The sequence below is a fragment of the Myxocyprinus asiaticus genome, chromosome 31, assembly GCF_019703515.2.
Source record: "Myxocyprinus asiaticus isolate MX2 ecotype Aquarium Trade chromosome 31, UBuf_Myxa_2, whole genome shotgun sequence".
Classification (NCBI taxonomy): domain Eukaryota; kingdom Metazoa; phylum Chordata; class Actinopteri; order Cypriniformes; family Catostomidae; genus Myxocyprinus; species Myxocyprinus asiaticus.
The window spans coordinates 19,476,256-19,491,335 of record NC_059374.1 but is presented as its reverse complement, the minus strand read 5'-3'; the positions used below and the strand labels follow the sequence as shown (position 1 = coordinate 19,491,335).

The 15,080-nt window shown below is 35.6% G+C and overlaps 1 protein-coding gene across 1 annotated transcript in view; it reads right to left on the bottom strand.

The window, feature by feature from the left end:
- The window catches only part of LOC127422640 (sorting nexin-19-like), a 55,422-nt gene that overhangs the window by 23,929 nt on the left and 16,413 nt on the right, over nucleotides 1-15,080 (bottom strand). Inside the window, exon 9 of the mRNA XM_051666390.1 lies at nucleotides 12,247-12,376. Within this exon, the coding sequence (XP_051522350.1) occupies nucleotides 12,247-12,376 (130 nt within the window). The remainder of the gene's footprint in view (nucleotides 1-12,246; nucleotides 12,377-15,080) is intronic.

Here is a 15,080-nt window from a genome sequence, read left to right as displayed (position 1 = left end):
TGAAGGACAATTCTGTTAAATTTATGACTCAAAATTATTATTCTACGTGTTATTGCGGTTAAAGAAGAGCTCAATTACATTTTCTTTGGTTTGTATTTAAAGATTTTAGACTGACTGCAGACCAACGATGACTGCACAAGCAAATATCAATTAATATTATAATTTTTTTATCTTCTGTGGCAGCTGCTGCGAGACACACACGGACGCATCAGGGATTTAGGTACACGAGAAGCCCACAGACCTGCCCTGCAGCCGCAAATTAACTTGAAAATCAAGTCTGTGATGACATGGCCCTAATATTAGCAGTGGGCTTTACCAGTGTTTTTGGATGTAGCATTTGCAGTCAAATCGTGAGATGGAACTTCTCAGTGAGTGCTAATTACTACTAAGTTGACTCACTTGTATGTACTGTATTTTACCAAATCAGCTGGCAGATAGAGAAAAAAGATTCAGAAAGAAATCTCAGTGTAGACTATTATTTCTTTAGATAGGGATCATTTTAAATAAAACTAAATTAAACTGAATTGACAAATTGAAAATGAAGTAGAAATAAAAAACAATTAAAATTCGAAACAATAATAACTCTGGTTTTAATGACTAATGCAGCTTTCACTTTCTTTAGTCTGTGTTTGAGTGTAGGCGAAAAAGCAACAAATAATTTAAATGTCAACAGAACGCAATAAGAATTGTGTTGAAGGACAGTTTTGTCTTCATACACCTAAAGCATATGCTTTCATTCTGAAAACACTTTGAAATCTGTTCTGCAGGACACTAATAATTAAATGTATATATGAAATGCAACAGAGGTATTTTTGTTACATTTATACTGACAAACAGTTTTTCTTAGCTGTGAAGTTTAATATAAGCTTAAAATATTGATGTTGAGTTTATTGTTACAATTTGAATTCAGATTCATGAACAGATTCATTCTTGAGTCTGACTCGGCCGCTTTTGGACATGGACTCAACTCAGACTCGATTGTTTAAAGACTCGGACTAGACTAAGGTGGACTCAAACCCAACACTAGAGTTTACAGTAGATCCAATTCTGATCAAATACACCTGAGCCGGATAATCAAAAGGTCATTACATTCTCTTGAAAATTACAGGCAGGTGCGTTAGGGCAACACTGGGGCTGGAATGAGCACTCTTAATCTAAACACTCACCCCTCTACCCTTGATCAAAACCCGTACATAAAAACAGACGTCTGCGTGTTTGTCTGAGTAGTTTAAGTAAAACATGGTGCAGGTTTCGCAGTCATTTCCAAGCAGTGGGCTAAATTAGGGATCAATATGTTGACTAAGTATCCCTGATCATAGTGAACATTCCACTGTTGTTATCAAGGCCAGAGGAGTATTTAAAAAAAACATTCTCATCAGGGGACCAAGTGCCATTACCGTAACCATCCTTATCTCTTGGGGGCCACATGACAGGAATAAGCCTGACTGTCCTTAGGTGATAATTGATCCATTGCTAATGAAAGCATGGGTCACTTGTGGGAAAGTTCAAAATAGTTTTGCTTTCCATCTCAGGTGTTTCTAATGAAACATGTCAAGAAAATGTCTTTGTCAAATTGAACCCCCAATCAAAAAAAAAGTTACCCTCCAAATTCTCATTACCATAATGTATTCCCACTGTTTTCAATTATGATTCTCATTACAGTAACACTATTTTTTTTAACTTTATTACAGTAAAAAGACGCTGTCGCACAATAATTTTTACGATTAAAATCAGCACAAATGAAAAGGCAGAACCAAGGGAGTACAACTATGATGTATAACAATTAAAAAAAATGACCACCTTTCTTTGCATTGTGGTAATAAAAAATGGGGGTAAAAGGTGCATGAATAATATCAAATAATGTCACAAAAAAATAGGCATTATTTTCTATCTGCAATATATATAATTCGTGAGAATCACTCTCTTTTGTTAAAAAGCATATCAGCTGCTTTCATAATAGAGGCATGCTGTCTGAGGTTGCTGTGGCAGAATGTGTAAATTTCCATTTGGAAACTGTTGTCCTCTGGATTATTAGGCAGACAAAGACGTCCGGTCCAGTGCTAGAAGAGAAGCAGACGGCAGATAAGCAAACTAATGCCTTCCCTGAGATGATGTCCGTCCGCTGTGTCTGTTTGCACCGAGGCACGAGCGGCAGCTGGCTCAAGTTTCTGTCTCTGTCTCGCTAGTTTCCAGACAATCACATGCTGCCATTTCAACGGAGCCAATCCGGCATGTTTTTATTTAGATTGTCACTGCACCCGTTAGTCATCATCTAACGTTTGAGCCAATTCACTTGAGGCAAGTGTCATAGTTGATAGTAATTTTAAGCAAAATTGTGAATGACGGACTGGGTTGGGTTTCAGTTGAGGCTATATCTGAATGTTTGCTGGAACTGCTTTTTGCTTTATTCCCAAAGTACTTACCGTTCGTAGCATCTACTAACTGTAAAACTAATGAATACAATTCTATAGTAAATGATGTGCCAGTTTGGAAAGGTCTCATAATTACAAAAACATTGCACTTTCCATGAATAGCATACAAAGTTGGCCTTGAAGCTCATCAAGTTTTTTTCTTTTTCAACAAAAGGCAAAAGAAATGACCTTCAGAAATAGTTGTTCATCAACCTCAGGAGTCAGGAGATCAAATTAAATATTATAGAGCTGTTTTATTTTCTATTTTCTATTAAGTTGGTCATTTTTGCAACCCGGTTACCAAAATTGTGTAATGTTTGAATATAGTTTGGAACCCTGATATGTGATTTCATTATTTTTTTTAGCAAAAAACACAAAATAAACCTACAAATTAAATTAAATGTAGACATTTAAAGAGTTATATATACATTATACGAACATTTTTTCACCAGACCTAGATAATGACCACGACACAGGCATCTTATCAAAAAGGGGGGAAACAATAAATCTCCAATTTCACTTTCACATTCTTCTTTTGTTTTTGGCGATTCACATTCTTTGTGCATATCGGGCAGGGAGGAGAATTTATATTAAAAAAGGACATAAATATTGATGTTTCTCACCCACACCTATAATATCACTTCAGAAGACATAGATTTAACCAGTGGAGTCGTATGGATAACTTTTATGCTGCCTTTATGGGCCTTTTGGACCTTTAATGTTCTGGTCACCAATCACTTGAACTGTATGGACCTACAGAGCTCAAATATTCTTCTAAAAGTCTTCATTTGTGTTCAACAAAAGAAAGAAAGTCATACATATCTGGGATGGCATGAGGGTGAGTAAATGATGAGAGAATTTTAATGTTTGGTCGAGTTATCCCTTTAAAGTAACTAAATAAGATCTATGAAGTAACTTTGTGATTGCCTGTGTGTTAAACCTTAACACAGTATTAAGTGTCTAGTTTGTTAGTAAGTGAACTGTTGTGGGACCAAACTTTTTTTCAGATGCCAGACTGTGATTAGCTTGCAAGTGAATTAGTAGCAATTTTCTGAGCAACTGTAAATTCAATCGAGTGACAGAAAATGAGCTCTGTAAAGAGGAAAAAAATCCCACTAGAAAAGTTAGTCATCTTTGGCATTTCCACTGACTTTGTCAAAACAGACATTTTCCTTTATTTGTCCTGCATTATGTTTAACTGATCGTAACAAGATGGAGCTCGGTTTCATCCAAAGTACCACTACACAAGATTGAATATGGCAACAGCTTCTATATCAACACAATTCAACAGTAAAAATGCTTAGCGGGGAAAATGAATACATGTTCTCTGAGAGATGTTACAGTGGCCAGGACAGCAAGAAGAACAAGATTATGTCCAGTAACATGCTTTTCCATCCAGAGATAGACAACTTCAAAGCCAGACACCAACACTGTGGCTTGAAACAAAATATTTAGGGGCTGTGGAACACATTTTGTAATACTCTCCTCCAAATACACCAAGATTGTCATAACTCAACTATGTATTATTCAATGCAAAACAGAACTTTTGTGCTGTCAAATTTCCCCACTGAGACTGGGGTTATTATGGTTTAGATTTGTTTTATTTCTACTTTTAATTTCAATGTATCCTTTCAATGTATTTATTTTTTGTTAGTTTTCACTCTATGACTAAGTTTTAATTTAAGTTTTAGTTTTTTCAGTGTTTTCTAGTTTTTCAGTTTAGTTTTTCAGTATATTCAGGTTTTCAATTTTTTAATTTTAGTATTTTAGGGCTGCAAACATTAATTCGTTAACAAACATCACTTAAATTTGTTTAATGCTGTTAAATTTCTCATGGCTGTCTGGAGTTATTGCTATCTAGTGGTATTTCATGTTTAATGAAGGTGGGGTGTAAGGTTTTAAATTTTGTAATAATTATAACTTCAGTGGCAAGAAAAAGTATGTGAACCCTTTGGAATTACCTGCATTTATGTATAAATTTGTCTTAAAATCTGGTTTGATCATCTGTTACAATAATGAACAAACACAATCTGTTGTAACTAATAACACACAAATCATTGTATTGTACTTGTACATACTGAATACATCATTCAAACATTCACAGTGTAGGTTGGAAAAAGTATGTGAACCCCTAGGCTAATGACGTCAACAAAAGCTAATTAGAGTCAGGTGTTGGCAAACCTGGCATCCAATTAATGAAACGAGATTGGAGGTGTGGATTAGAGCCAGAGATGTTCACGAGTCTTTCATCTGGAGTCAAAATCAAGTCTGAAGTTTTAAGCTGGAGTCCGAGTCAAGTCACGAGTCCGAGTCGAGTCTCAAGTCACTAAATGTTTCATCTTATATATATATATATATATATATATATATATATTTAAAATACTCTACTTAAAAATTATAAATGTGTGATCTTCTGGGATATTAATATGATTCTACCTGAACTTGAAAAAAAATGATTTTATTTCATTTTATGATTTCACAGACTTATCCTATAAGTTTTTTTTGTAATAAAGGTGCCGCAGTTTTTCTTATGGTCAGTTCAACAAGGCTCAGAACGCGCACACAGGCAATGCAATATGACATATGCAATGCAATGTAATGTGATATCATTTGGTAGGGCTGGGCAATTTGGCCAAAAAAAATTATCACAATATTTTTTTCATATTGTTCGATATTGATGTTTATCACAATATATACTGTACATTTCATTTCATTAATAGGGCAGAACTGCATTCCACATGTTTGTTAGACCTCAAGAATGAATTAAACATAACTTGTTTGTTTACAAGTAAACTCCACAGGGTAAGCGATTTTTAAAGTAGACTCAGTTTAGGATTTAATCCTACATAAGGTGTGTTACCCCTTTTGATGGAAATTAACCAATTTCATTATTTTCAGCTGATGTCTGACTCAACTGCAAGACTTTCTTTTGACGTTTCACTGTCCAGCTCAGTAGTTGGTGGTAATGCACCATAAACTGGATTGCCAACAAATGTTCTCTTTCCCATGGCCACAGTGTTAAATAAGAGACTGCCGGTCATATTCATACAGCTGTATTTTTTTTTAGTACAAATACTTAACTGTGGAATTGTATTTTAACTTTTAGTTAACAAGTTCCAATGTTGCAAATTTTGTGTAAAAATGTGTAGCTGACAAGAAATTTGTAGTACTGACAAGCCATATCATTATTACATATGCAATATAACATCATATGGATAAAATAGGCTATATGGAATTTGTACATTTTACAAATATCTAAAATGTGGTTAAAATCATATAAAACTAAATATAATACAATAAAATAAACTTTCACATACTAAAATATGTTACATTGAATTTAGCTACATATTTCAATACAAAGTATTTATTTGTATATATATATATATATATATATATATATATATGCATACCCTCCAGGTATCCCAGTTTGAGACTTTCAAAATCTGGTCACCCTATAGAAAATGTGCTAGCCGTGTCTGGGACTTCAATTATGACACATTTGAACCTTTACTGGTATGACTGTTCGTTGTGTTACCAATGCATGATGTTAAAACAAAGAGAACAGAAACAATATAATATCCAATATCCCACGTTGCACAAATGCCTGTTTTCCCCATTCTATACGTATCACTTCATATAAAAACTAAAATAAAAACTAAATGTAATGAAAAACTAAACTATAAAATATTTAAAAACTAAAACAAAGAACTAACAAACAAAACGAAAACTAAATTGGAGCAAAAATGTAAAAATGAAATAGAAATAAAAACTAAATTCTAAATGTAAAACTATTATAACCTTGCGTGGCACACTAGTGTGCCGTGAAAGATTGTCAGGTGTGCTGTGGAAAATTATCAAATTCCACTAAATAAATAAATGCATAAATAAAAAAAATTTAAAAAAATCTATCGGGGGTCGGACTCCCGCTTGATTGATTACAGCAGTAGTCAATCACGTGCTTGGCAACCACAGTCCTCTCGAGGCAGATCGCTTGATTGGTTACAGCTACGGCCAATTGCGCGCTTGTCTACAGCAGCGCGTGCACAGTGAATCTGTGTCTGACAAGAATGGAGCTCCTCGTGAAACTTCTTATTTGTGAACAAGCTGAATGACCTGGTACATGTACCGACTGTCTGAATGAGAGGGGCATGTTGTTCGTTCACTTCGGCATCTTTCGTCTTCGTTGTTCATCAAGGAGAGAAAAGGGCGGAAGAGCTACGATGAATGTGTAAAAGTAACTGATATTTATACACGTTAAGGGGCTTTCACATGACTCAGCGCTGCCGAATACATTGAAGTCTATGAGGTGACACTACTTTACATTTTACATTTACATTTTATGCATTTGGCAGACGCTTTTATCCAAAGCGACTTACAGTGCACTCATTACAGGGACAATCCCCCTGGAGCAACCTGGAGTTAAGTGCCTTGCTCAAGGACACAATGGTGGTGGCTGTGGGGATCGAACCAGCAACCTTCTGATTACCAGTTCAGTGCTTTAGCCCACTACACCACCACTCCATTGTGTTTTGCCAAAGTACACCAAAGTGTTTTGCACACACGTCTTTGCTTCACAAATAATGTCTTTGAGAGTACAAAGCAACAAGAAATATTTAAAAACTGTCCAAATTTGTGAAGAGATATTGAATGTCTCAATTTCTTTTAATTAAATATTACCTTATCATTTCCAAGTCTCAGAGATCCCATTTATTGAACTAATTAAAATTCACCAAGAAAACGACCTAAACATAAGAGTCCTTTTATTACTTTCTGCTATCAAAGCAACTGCCAGTTTTTTTCTCTCTCTTCCAAACACATTTTCAATGTTAATTGTGCACAACTGTTGCGTGGCAAACTCGTAAAATCGCCCCTCTGTGACGCTTTCTGCAACGCTTGTCATGTGGAGGGCAATGCAGCGCTTGACACTGACGTTGAACGGAGTGTTGACGCCTCGACGCGTGTAAAATGTGTTTAACAATGATAAAAGAACATTATTGAAACTCAAAATGATTATTATTAGGCTATTATTGTCCTCTTTTCTGATAAAAGTCATGCTCAGCAGTTTCAATCTGTGGGAAATGATACCGTAGATCTGCTTTGTGTTTATAATTCTTAAACATTCTACTGAAGTCAGTAGATTTATAGTCATGCAAGTTTTAATGAAGGAGAAGGATGTTACTGAAACTCACTATTATTAGAGTATTATTGTTGTCTTTTTGGATGTAAAATCATGCTCAAACTGAAGGAAAACTATAGATCTTCTTTGTTCTTGTAATGCTTAAACACTATAAATTCTCTTGGTAGATTTCGGTCGTGAACGACTCAAAATGATTCAATGACTCGCTCATACCTAGTGACATATCCAGAAGAGGTCACTGAACTAATCAGTAAATAAAATTGAACAAATTTGTGACACAGAAGCAAGCCACCCCAAAATACCCTTTATTTGTGCAGCTAATTCTGCACAATTGTGCAGTTAATTTGCTCTACTTGAATCATAAAAATCACTGAAATTTTGCTTTTAGATAATTCTTAAAAAATAAAAAATAAAATAAAAATAAAAATCCCATAAAAAATGTTAGTGGACCAGTGATTCTCTCACCTTTTCCGCCCTTCATGAGTTTGCATTCATGTAATTTGCTGTGGCATTGCAAGAATTACTTTGCAAGAACAAATCAACAAATTAGAAAATAATTTTTTTTATTAGAAATAAATTTTTTCATTATCCAATTAGTGCTCTTGCCACCTGTGACACCTGATTACACAGCATACCTACGTAACTTCATAGTGGTGTGCCGTGGTATTTTTTTTTATTCGTAAAAAGAGTGTTGTGGCTACTACACTACCCAATGTTTGCGACAGTACAATATTAGCTAGCTTTGAGTGTTAATGTGACTAACCTTTGAGAATGTGTTCTTCCTGAAGTTTCTGCTTCTGAATGCACAACCAAATGTGAGCACAAATGGCACAGCAGGTGCCGTCAAGTTTAATGGGACTCTTATCACATTTTGGGGTTTACGCGGAAATACATCATCGAATTCCATGATAAGGGTCCAATCGATCATGACACACAGGGAAATGTGAAGCAGATATAATAAAACCATACAAATCAAACACAAATTCTTCTTTTAATATATTAATAGTTAATGTTAAAAGACTCTAGTCATTTTTTAAACATTCACAAGTCCTTTGTGTCGAGTCAAGTCTTAAGTTATTTTAGGTCGAGTCTGGAGTCGAGTCTTAAGTCTATTAAAATGCGAGTCCGAGTCTCTAACTTGAGTCTCCATCTCTGGTTAGAGCTACTTTGACTTATAAAAAGCACTCAAACATTTTGAGTTTGCCATTCACAACAAGCATCTGCTGACGTGGACCATGCCTCACAAAAAATAGATCTCAGGAGACCTCCGTTCAATAATTGTTGCTTTGCATTAAGCTGAAAAGGGTTACAAAGTTATCTTGAAGAGCTTAGATATTCATCTGTCCACAGTTAGACAAACTGTCTTTAAATGGAGATGATTTAGTTCTGTGGCTACTCTCCCTAGAAGTGGCCGTCCAGCCAAGATTACTCAAAGGGCACACAGCAGAATTTTCAATGAGGTAAAAAAGAACCCTAGAGTGACAGCTAAAGATCTGAATGAATCACTGGAATTGGTTAACATCTCTGTTCATGAGTCTACTATATGGAAAACATTAAGCAGGCATGGTGTCTATGGCAGGACACCACGAAGGAAGCTGCTGCTTTCCTATAAAAACATTGCTGCAGATTTGCCAAAGACAACCTTGACACTCCACAACACTCCTGGGAAAACGTGGACTGATAAAACTAAGGTGGGAAGAACACACAGCAATACATATGGTGTAAAAAGGCCACAGCTTACAAAAATGAAAACATCATCCCAACAGTGAAGTACGGTGGAGGGAGCTTCATGATTTGGGGCTGCTTTGCTGCTTTGGGACCTGGACCGCTTGCCATCAGAGGGAAAAATGTATTCCTAAGTTTATCAAGATATCCTGCAAGATAATGTACTCTGGCCCAGTCAGAGCCCAGACCTTAACCCAATAGAGATGCTGTGGAATGACCTCAAGAGAGCCGTTCACACCAGACATCCTAAGAATATGGCTGAGCTGAAGCAGTTCTGTATGGAAGAATGGTTCAAATTTCTTCTTAATGTTGTGCAGGTCTAATCTGCAGCTACCGGAAATGCTTGGTTGAGGTTATTGCTGCCAAAGGAGGATCGACTAGTTATTAAATCTAAGGGTTCACTTACTTTTTCCACAGCACTGTGAATTTTCAATGGGATGTGTTTAATAAAGACATGAAAGACTATAATTGTTGGTGTGTTGTTAGCTCAAGCACATTGTGTTTGTCTATACTTGTGATTTTGATGAAGATGAGATCATATTTTATGACCAATTAATGCAGAAAACCAACTAATTCTAAAGGTTTCACATACTTTTTCTTGCCTCTGTATATAGCATAGTTTTGGACCCATAAAGATGTATTTCAGCTTATTTTTAGTTTTACCAATTTTATTGTGCGAATATATTTACAATTAGTTTCTGTTAATGGTAATAACAATGACTGAGACTTCTCAGTATTAAAGAATGTCTATTTTTATGCACACTAAATTAATACCCTGTCAACGAAAAGCCTTAACCAAAAACAACACAGACTAAAAACCAAGTGTAAGGGAATGATGCCATGTTTATATCACTATGATGTTTAAAGCACACTGAGGATTGTTCTGATACATGTTCTGCAGCCTGAAACATCATTGTGGTGAAAATAGGGGAAATTATCCCGATCGCAAGTCACCACATTACATTTATTTCTGTGAACAAATAACCATTTTGCTGATCAGCTTTTGCAAAAAACAAATACATGTTTAAGTCTCTGTCCAACTGTTTAGGAAAGGTGTGGGCTTGGCTCCAACTTTCCCCTCCGATGGCTGTTCGCCATCAGCTAAACATGGCAGGAAGCCTGTCTGCAAGCAGGTGTTTAATACCCCGCTGCACAAACAAGCCATTTAAAATGGCTAGACATCACACCACATGTATCTGCAAAACAGATGCGTATGGAGCTGAGAGCTTGCATGTGCGATTTAATGTGAGGCCTGACCTTTCAGTTTGATTCCTCCAGCAACGATGAGAAGGTTTTAAAGAAACCAAGAAAAAAGATTTCAAAGCCCCCCCACTGACGAATGCCGAATCTCATCCCCCTTCTTAGTTCCCTATGTCGTTAATCATACAACGTCACAGTAATGTAATGACTTGAGTGACTAAATGATGAAGGAATTTTCATTTTTGGGTGAATTATTCCTTTAAGTCATCTTGAGGCCCTCTTGGGGGCCCATGCCCCCTGGTTGAGAGCCATCATTACAGAGGCATTCTTGTGCCACAGGATAAATCTGTACTAGACGTGCGGTCATCGCTAAATTGAGCAGCTAAAACAAGAATTGTATTAAAGCTGAGCAGAAAGCTTCAACTACATTGAAACTGAAGCTGAATTTGATGGCACGGCGGGACGTACCATTACTGTAATTAACTACAAGAGAAGCGGAGCAGAGGAAAAGTTTCTGATGACAGCTTTAAAACACACAGTCCTCACTTCCTACATCAAGTTGTCATCAATCCCCACTGCCCAACTTGTTTAAGAAAGTATTTATATTCGAGTTTAAAAATAAAAATGATCACGCCATTGTGCAGCAAATTTGGGAGGGAATGAGTGATGCCTTTAGGTAACACCTCATTCAGTCAATCCATCTGTTGTATCTGTCTTTAGGCCCGTTTAAAAAGACTGGTGAAGACTTAATCTAATACTGAGGCCTGATATAACCCATTTAGAGACAGTGTGACAGATATTTGTTAATAAACAACCTCCTCTTATTTCACTAGTCAAGACCTAGAAAGTAGAAAACATCTAGAGTGTAAAACTGTTGAAGACTGAACATATTATTATGGCCTACTTCAACTCATTCGAAGACAGTCTACATTTACATGCACTTTGAAAGTTGAATTTCAGTTGCAATGCACAACATGCATTTAGCACTTCCTCATCTGATGTCCTTCCTTCAAATATTGGATTAAGCATTGTGTCATGTACAGTCAGGGTTGGGGAGTAACAGAATACATGTAACGGGATTACGTATTTAAAATACAAACTATAAGTAACTGTATTCCACTACAGTTACAATTTAAATCATTGGTAATTAGAATACAGTTACAATCAAAAAGTATTTTGATTACTGAATTACTTTGCCTTTAATTGTCATTTGTTCCATTTAATATTTCGTTTATACAGTTGGAAAACATTTATACATATAAATGAAGAGAGCCAAAGTGCATTTGAAACACTTTCTTATGATGTGTTACATTCATACGAGAAAACAGAGAAGTTTGAAGTAAATTTGGAGCAGAAGAAATAGAAATATACATTGTGTAAATTGTTATGTGAACATTTAGCTTTATGCTAAGTTAAAATGCTATTTCTAGCCAATTTTACATGCACCTGTTACCAGGCACAATCATATTATTTTATCAAGAAAATCAATGTTAGATCATAATTCTTTTTCTCTAGTAAGTCCTTTGATATAATAAACCTTGTGTGCAAAATGAAATAACCATATTGACAATGTTTTATTTTACAAGACACTAATAAAATGTGTTCATATTTATGACTTCAAAAGTCTTAGAACTGTCATGATTTACTATCATGTAGAATTTCTTGTTTGAGCAAAAATGTGTTTTTTAATATTATTAACCTGCATGATCTCTTTATTTTTTGATGAATTACCATGATAAAGGATAACTTATCTTTGGTTTGTGGTTCACGCACCTTTCTATGAAGGTTCCAAACAGCAGTCTGATGGTCTTCTGAATGTTCTCTGTGCACAGCCAGCTCCACTGATTCTTCATGAGCAGACACAGGATATTCAAAGCCAGGTTAGACAGAGCTGTCTCACTAGCTGGAAACAAACACACAGGTACACAATACATAACTCAGAGAATGAGTCATAGCTGGAAAACACTATGAGAGACTGTGGTCACAATCTTTGAATGGGTGTTTGTAAAATGATTTTGGTTTCCATTCAGATTTGTGAACAAGTGCACATATTGTTTGCATTTGAAGGGAATGAGCACACCTAAAATGTGAATGCATAAAGATCCAATAACTGACATCTTGTATAATTTGGAACATTAAATGCACTTGAGTTTATTTTTCTTGACCATAACTATGAGAGCTAGTATTTCTCCAGATGCATAAGACACTATGCACTATAATGAAAGTACTTTGCTGCCCACTAGAGTTATTTTAGTGTCATCACAGAACTATTTGATTGAGCCTACATGCTTTATTACATTGCTATTTGGGCATTATGGTTAACAGCCAAGGGTCATAATCAATAAAATCAACAGTATTTACTGTTATTATCCTAAAATTGATTTAGAACACAATTGTGTATGAACAGGGTTGGGCTGTGACGGAATTAGAGCTGTCAGAATTAACGCGTTAACGCATGCATTTAATTAAAAAAAAACGTAATGTGTAAAACTTTGTCATTTTTCTTAATCGCGATTAACGCAGTTACCGTTAATACGGCATAAACACTTGTGTGAAGTGCGGATTCTTTGTAATGTGTCTTCCCGGAGTCATTACACTGACGCACACTTCACAAATAGACCTTCTACCAAGATGAGCCTACAAGCTTAGGATAAAATAGCATAACACGCCGGTCCCATTGACATTCTATGGGCGGTAATGTTGTAATACTCTCCTATGATAGAGCTGTGGAGGTTGTAATCTGAGTAAATAAAAGAATCTCTGACAGCGCTTCCCAGTCAGTGACAAAATGATGGCGAAAGGAGCTCTTATGATGTGCAAAACAAGCCCAGATGGGACTTGTAAGGTGCATTTTAAATACCACAGAACCAAGTCGTCTTAATTATCACCAAAACGCAGAATGAGATGTTTTTGTCTGGAAGCGCTTTTCATGGTGAGTTCAAAGCTCAGGCGTTTACACTCTGATGCGAATCATGAACGCAGCTTCATGATTGCGGTAACAAAGCGGATAGCCACAATCGACCGGCAGATTAATATTGCAGAGGATGAGAGTTTAAGAGATTTAATGCCCACTGCAATGAATATGCAACCTATGGGGAAACTAGTTCTTTCAATTAGTCAAACTCCCACTTAGGCTTTGGGAAACGTTTAATGTTACTCGAATTGGTGCTGTTTTAGTGCATTTCTTGTGGAAGGCTTTGTTTGGAAAATGTTAATAAAGCATTATATTGTTACATATTGTTTTGTTTTCTTTCCCAAGATGGAAATAAATGCATTTTGACAAGAAATAAATATATATAGTGTCAAATTTCAGTACTTTCAAAATCTGTGATTAGTCACGATTAACTACAAAACAAATATGCGATTAATTGTGATTAAAAAAATGTAATCGACTGACAGCACTAAATGGAATACATGTTATGTCGTTACATATTCAGAATACAAAAATGAAGTAACTGCATTCAGCCCCCATTATGTTTTCAACCACCTGTATTCAGAATACAGTTACTTCATAAAATTTTATTAGAATACTTTTAGAAAACTTGATTGTTAATCTAAACAGTTATTCTGAACAGCGCGGATGCACGCTGCACAATTTTCCTCTTGCTCTCTCTTCCCCAGAGCAGCTGCAGGGCGTGAGCAGTGTTGCCAGGGTTTTTGAAAACACAATTGCAGGTTAAAATTATAGTATATAATTTTTGGGATACTTTAAAAATGGACCTCGGTCACCAAAAGGTTTGATGGTAGACACTAGATAAGGAAAATAAAATGTGTTAGTCATGTATAATGATTCCTTGATTGAATATCTGGCAACCGCACCGGAATCAGCTGTGCACCAGAATCAATACACTCATATTTCTACACAAATATTACATTCGAGCACATGATACATTGTTTTCCACGATTGTAACTGCTGTGTAAATACATTTATTTAACATATCATATGAAGTGATTCACAAAAAAATCTAAAATTGACAAATAAAATCAAAGGAGTAAAAGTATTAAAAGCACCCAAAAAATACAAGTGTCAGTAACAAAAGTAGTAGAAAACACAACGAATAAATAGGCCTAAATATGAAAGCAAGCCTAGTTAAAATCATTCATATACTATATTTTAGTCACAGGACCTCACTGTTGCATGTTTACTTTCTGCAAGTGGCATCCAGTTATCATCTCGAAAATATGGTTAAATTGCATTTCGTAGACAATTTTGTCAGTCTCAGTCCAATCAAATAATGGGTTAAGAATAAGATTAAAATACAAAAAAATAGTTAAAAACATAAAAAATGCCATTCTGAACATTCACAAACAACCCTACAATGTCACAACTAGGGGCTTTTGAGCCTTTTTGTGTTGTTGGAAGGTGGACAAGATATTGTTGTTGACTGCAAACTGCCTTCTGTTTGCCTTCTGTCTTCCATAAAGAAAAACATCAGCATCCAACTTCACATCTAATTTAAAGAAATCAAGGTAGTACTAGTTCATGACATTTGCTGACATATAGCTAGCTGGCTGTTTAGACTCAGTTGGATGTTAATAGTGGAGATGTAGTGGTTCAGATAAGATAACAATGACATCTCGCACATAATTCTTTCAATTGTGTCTTG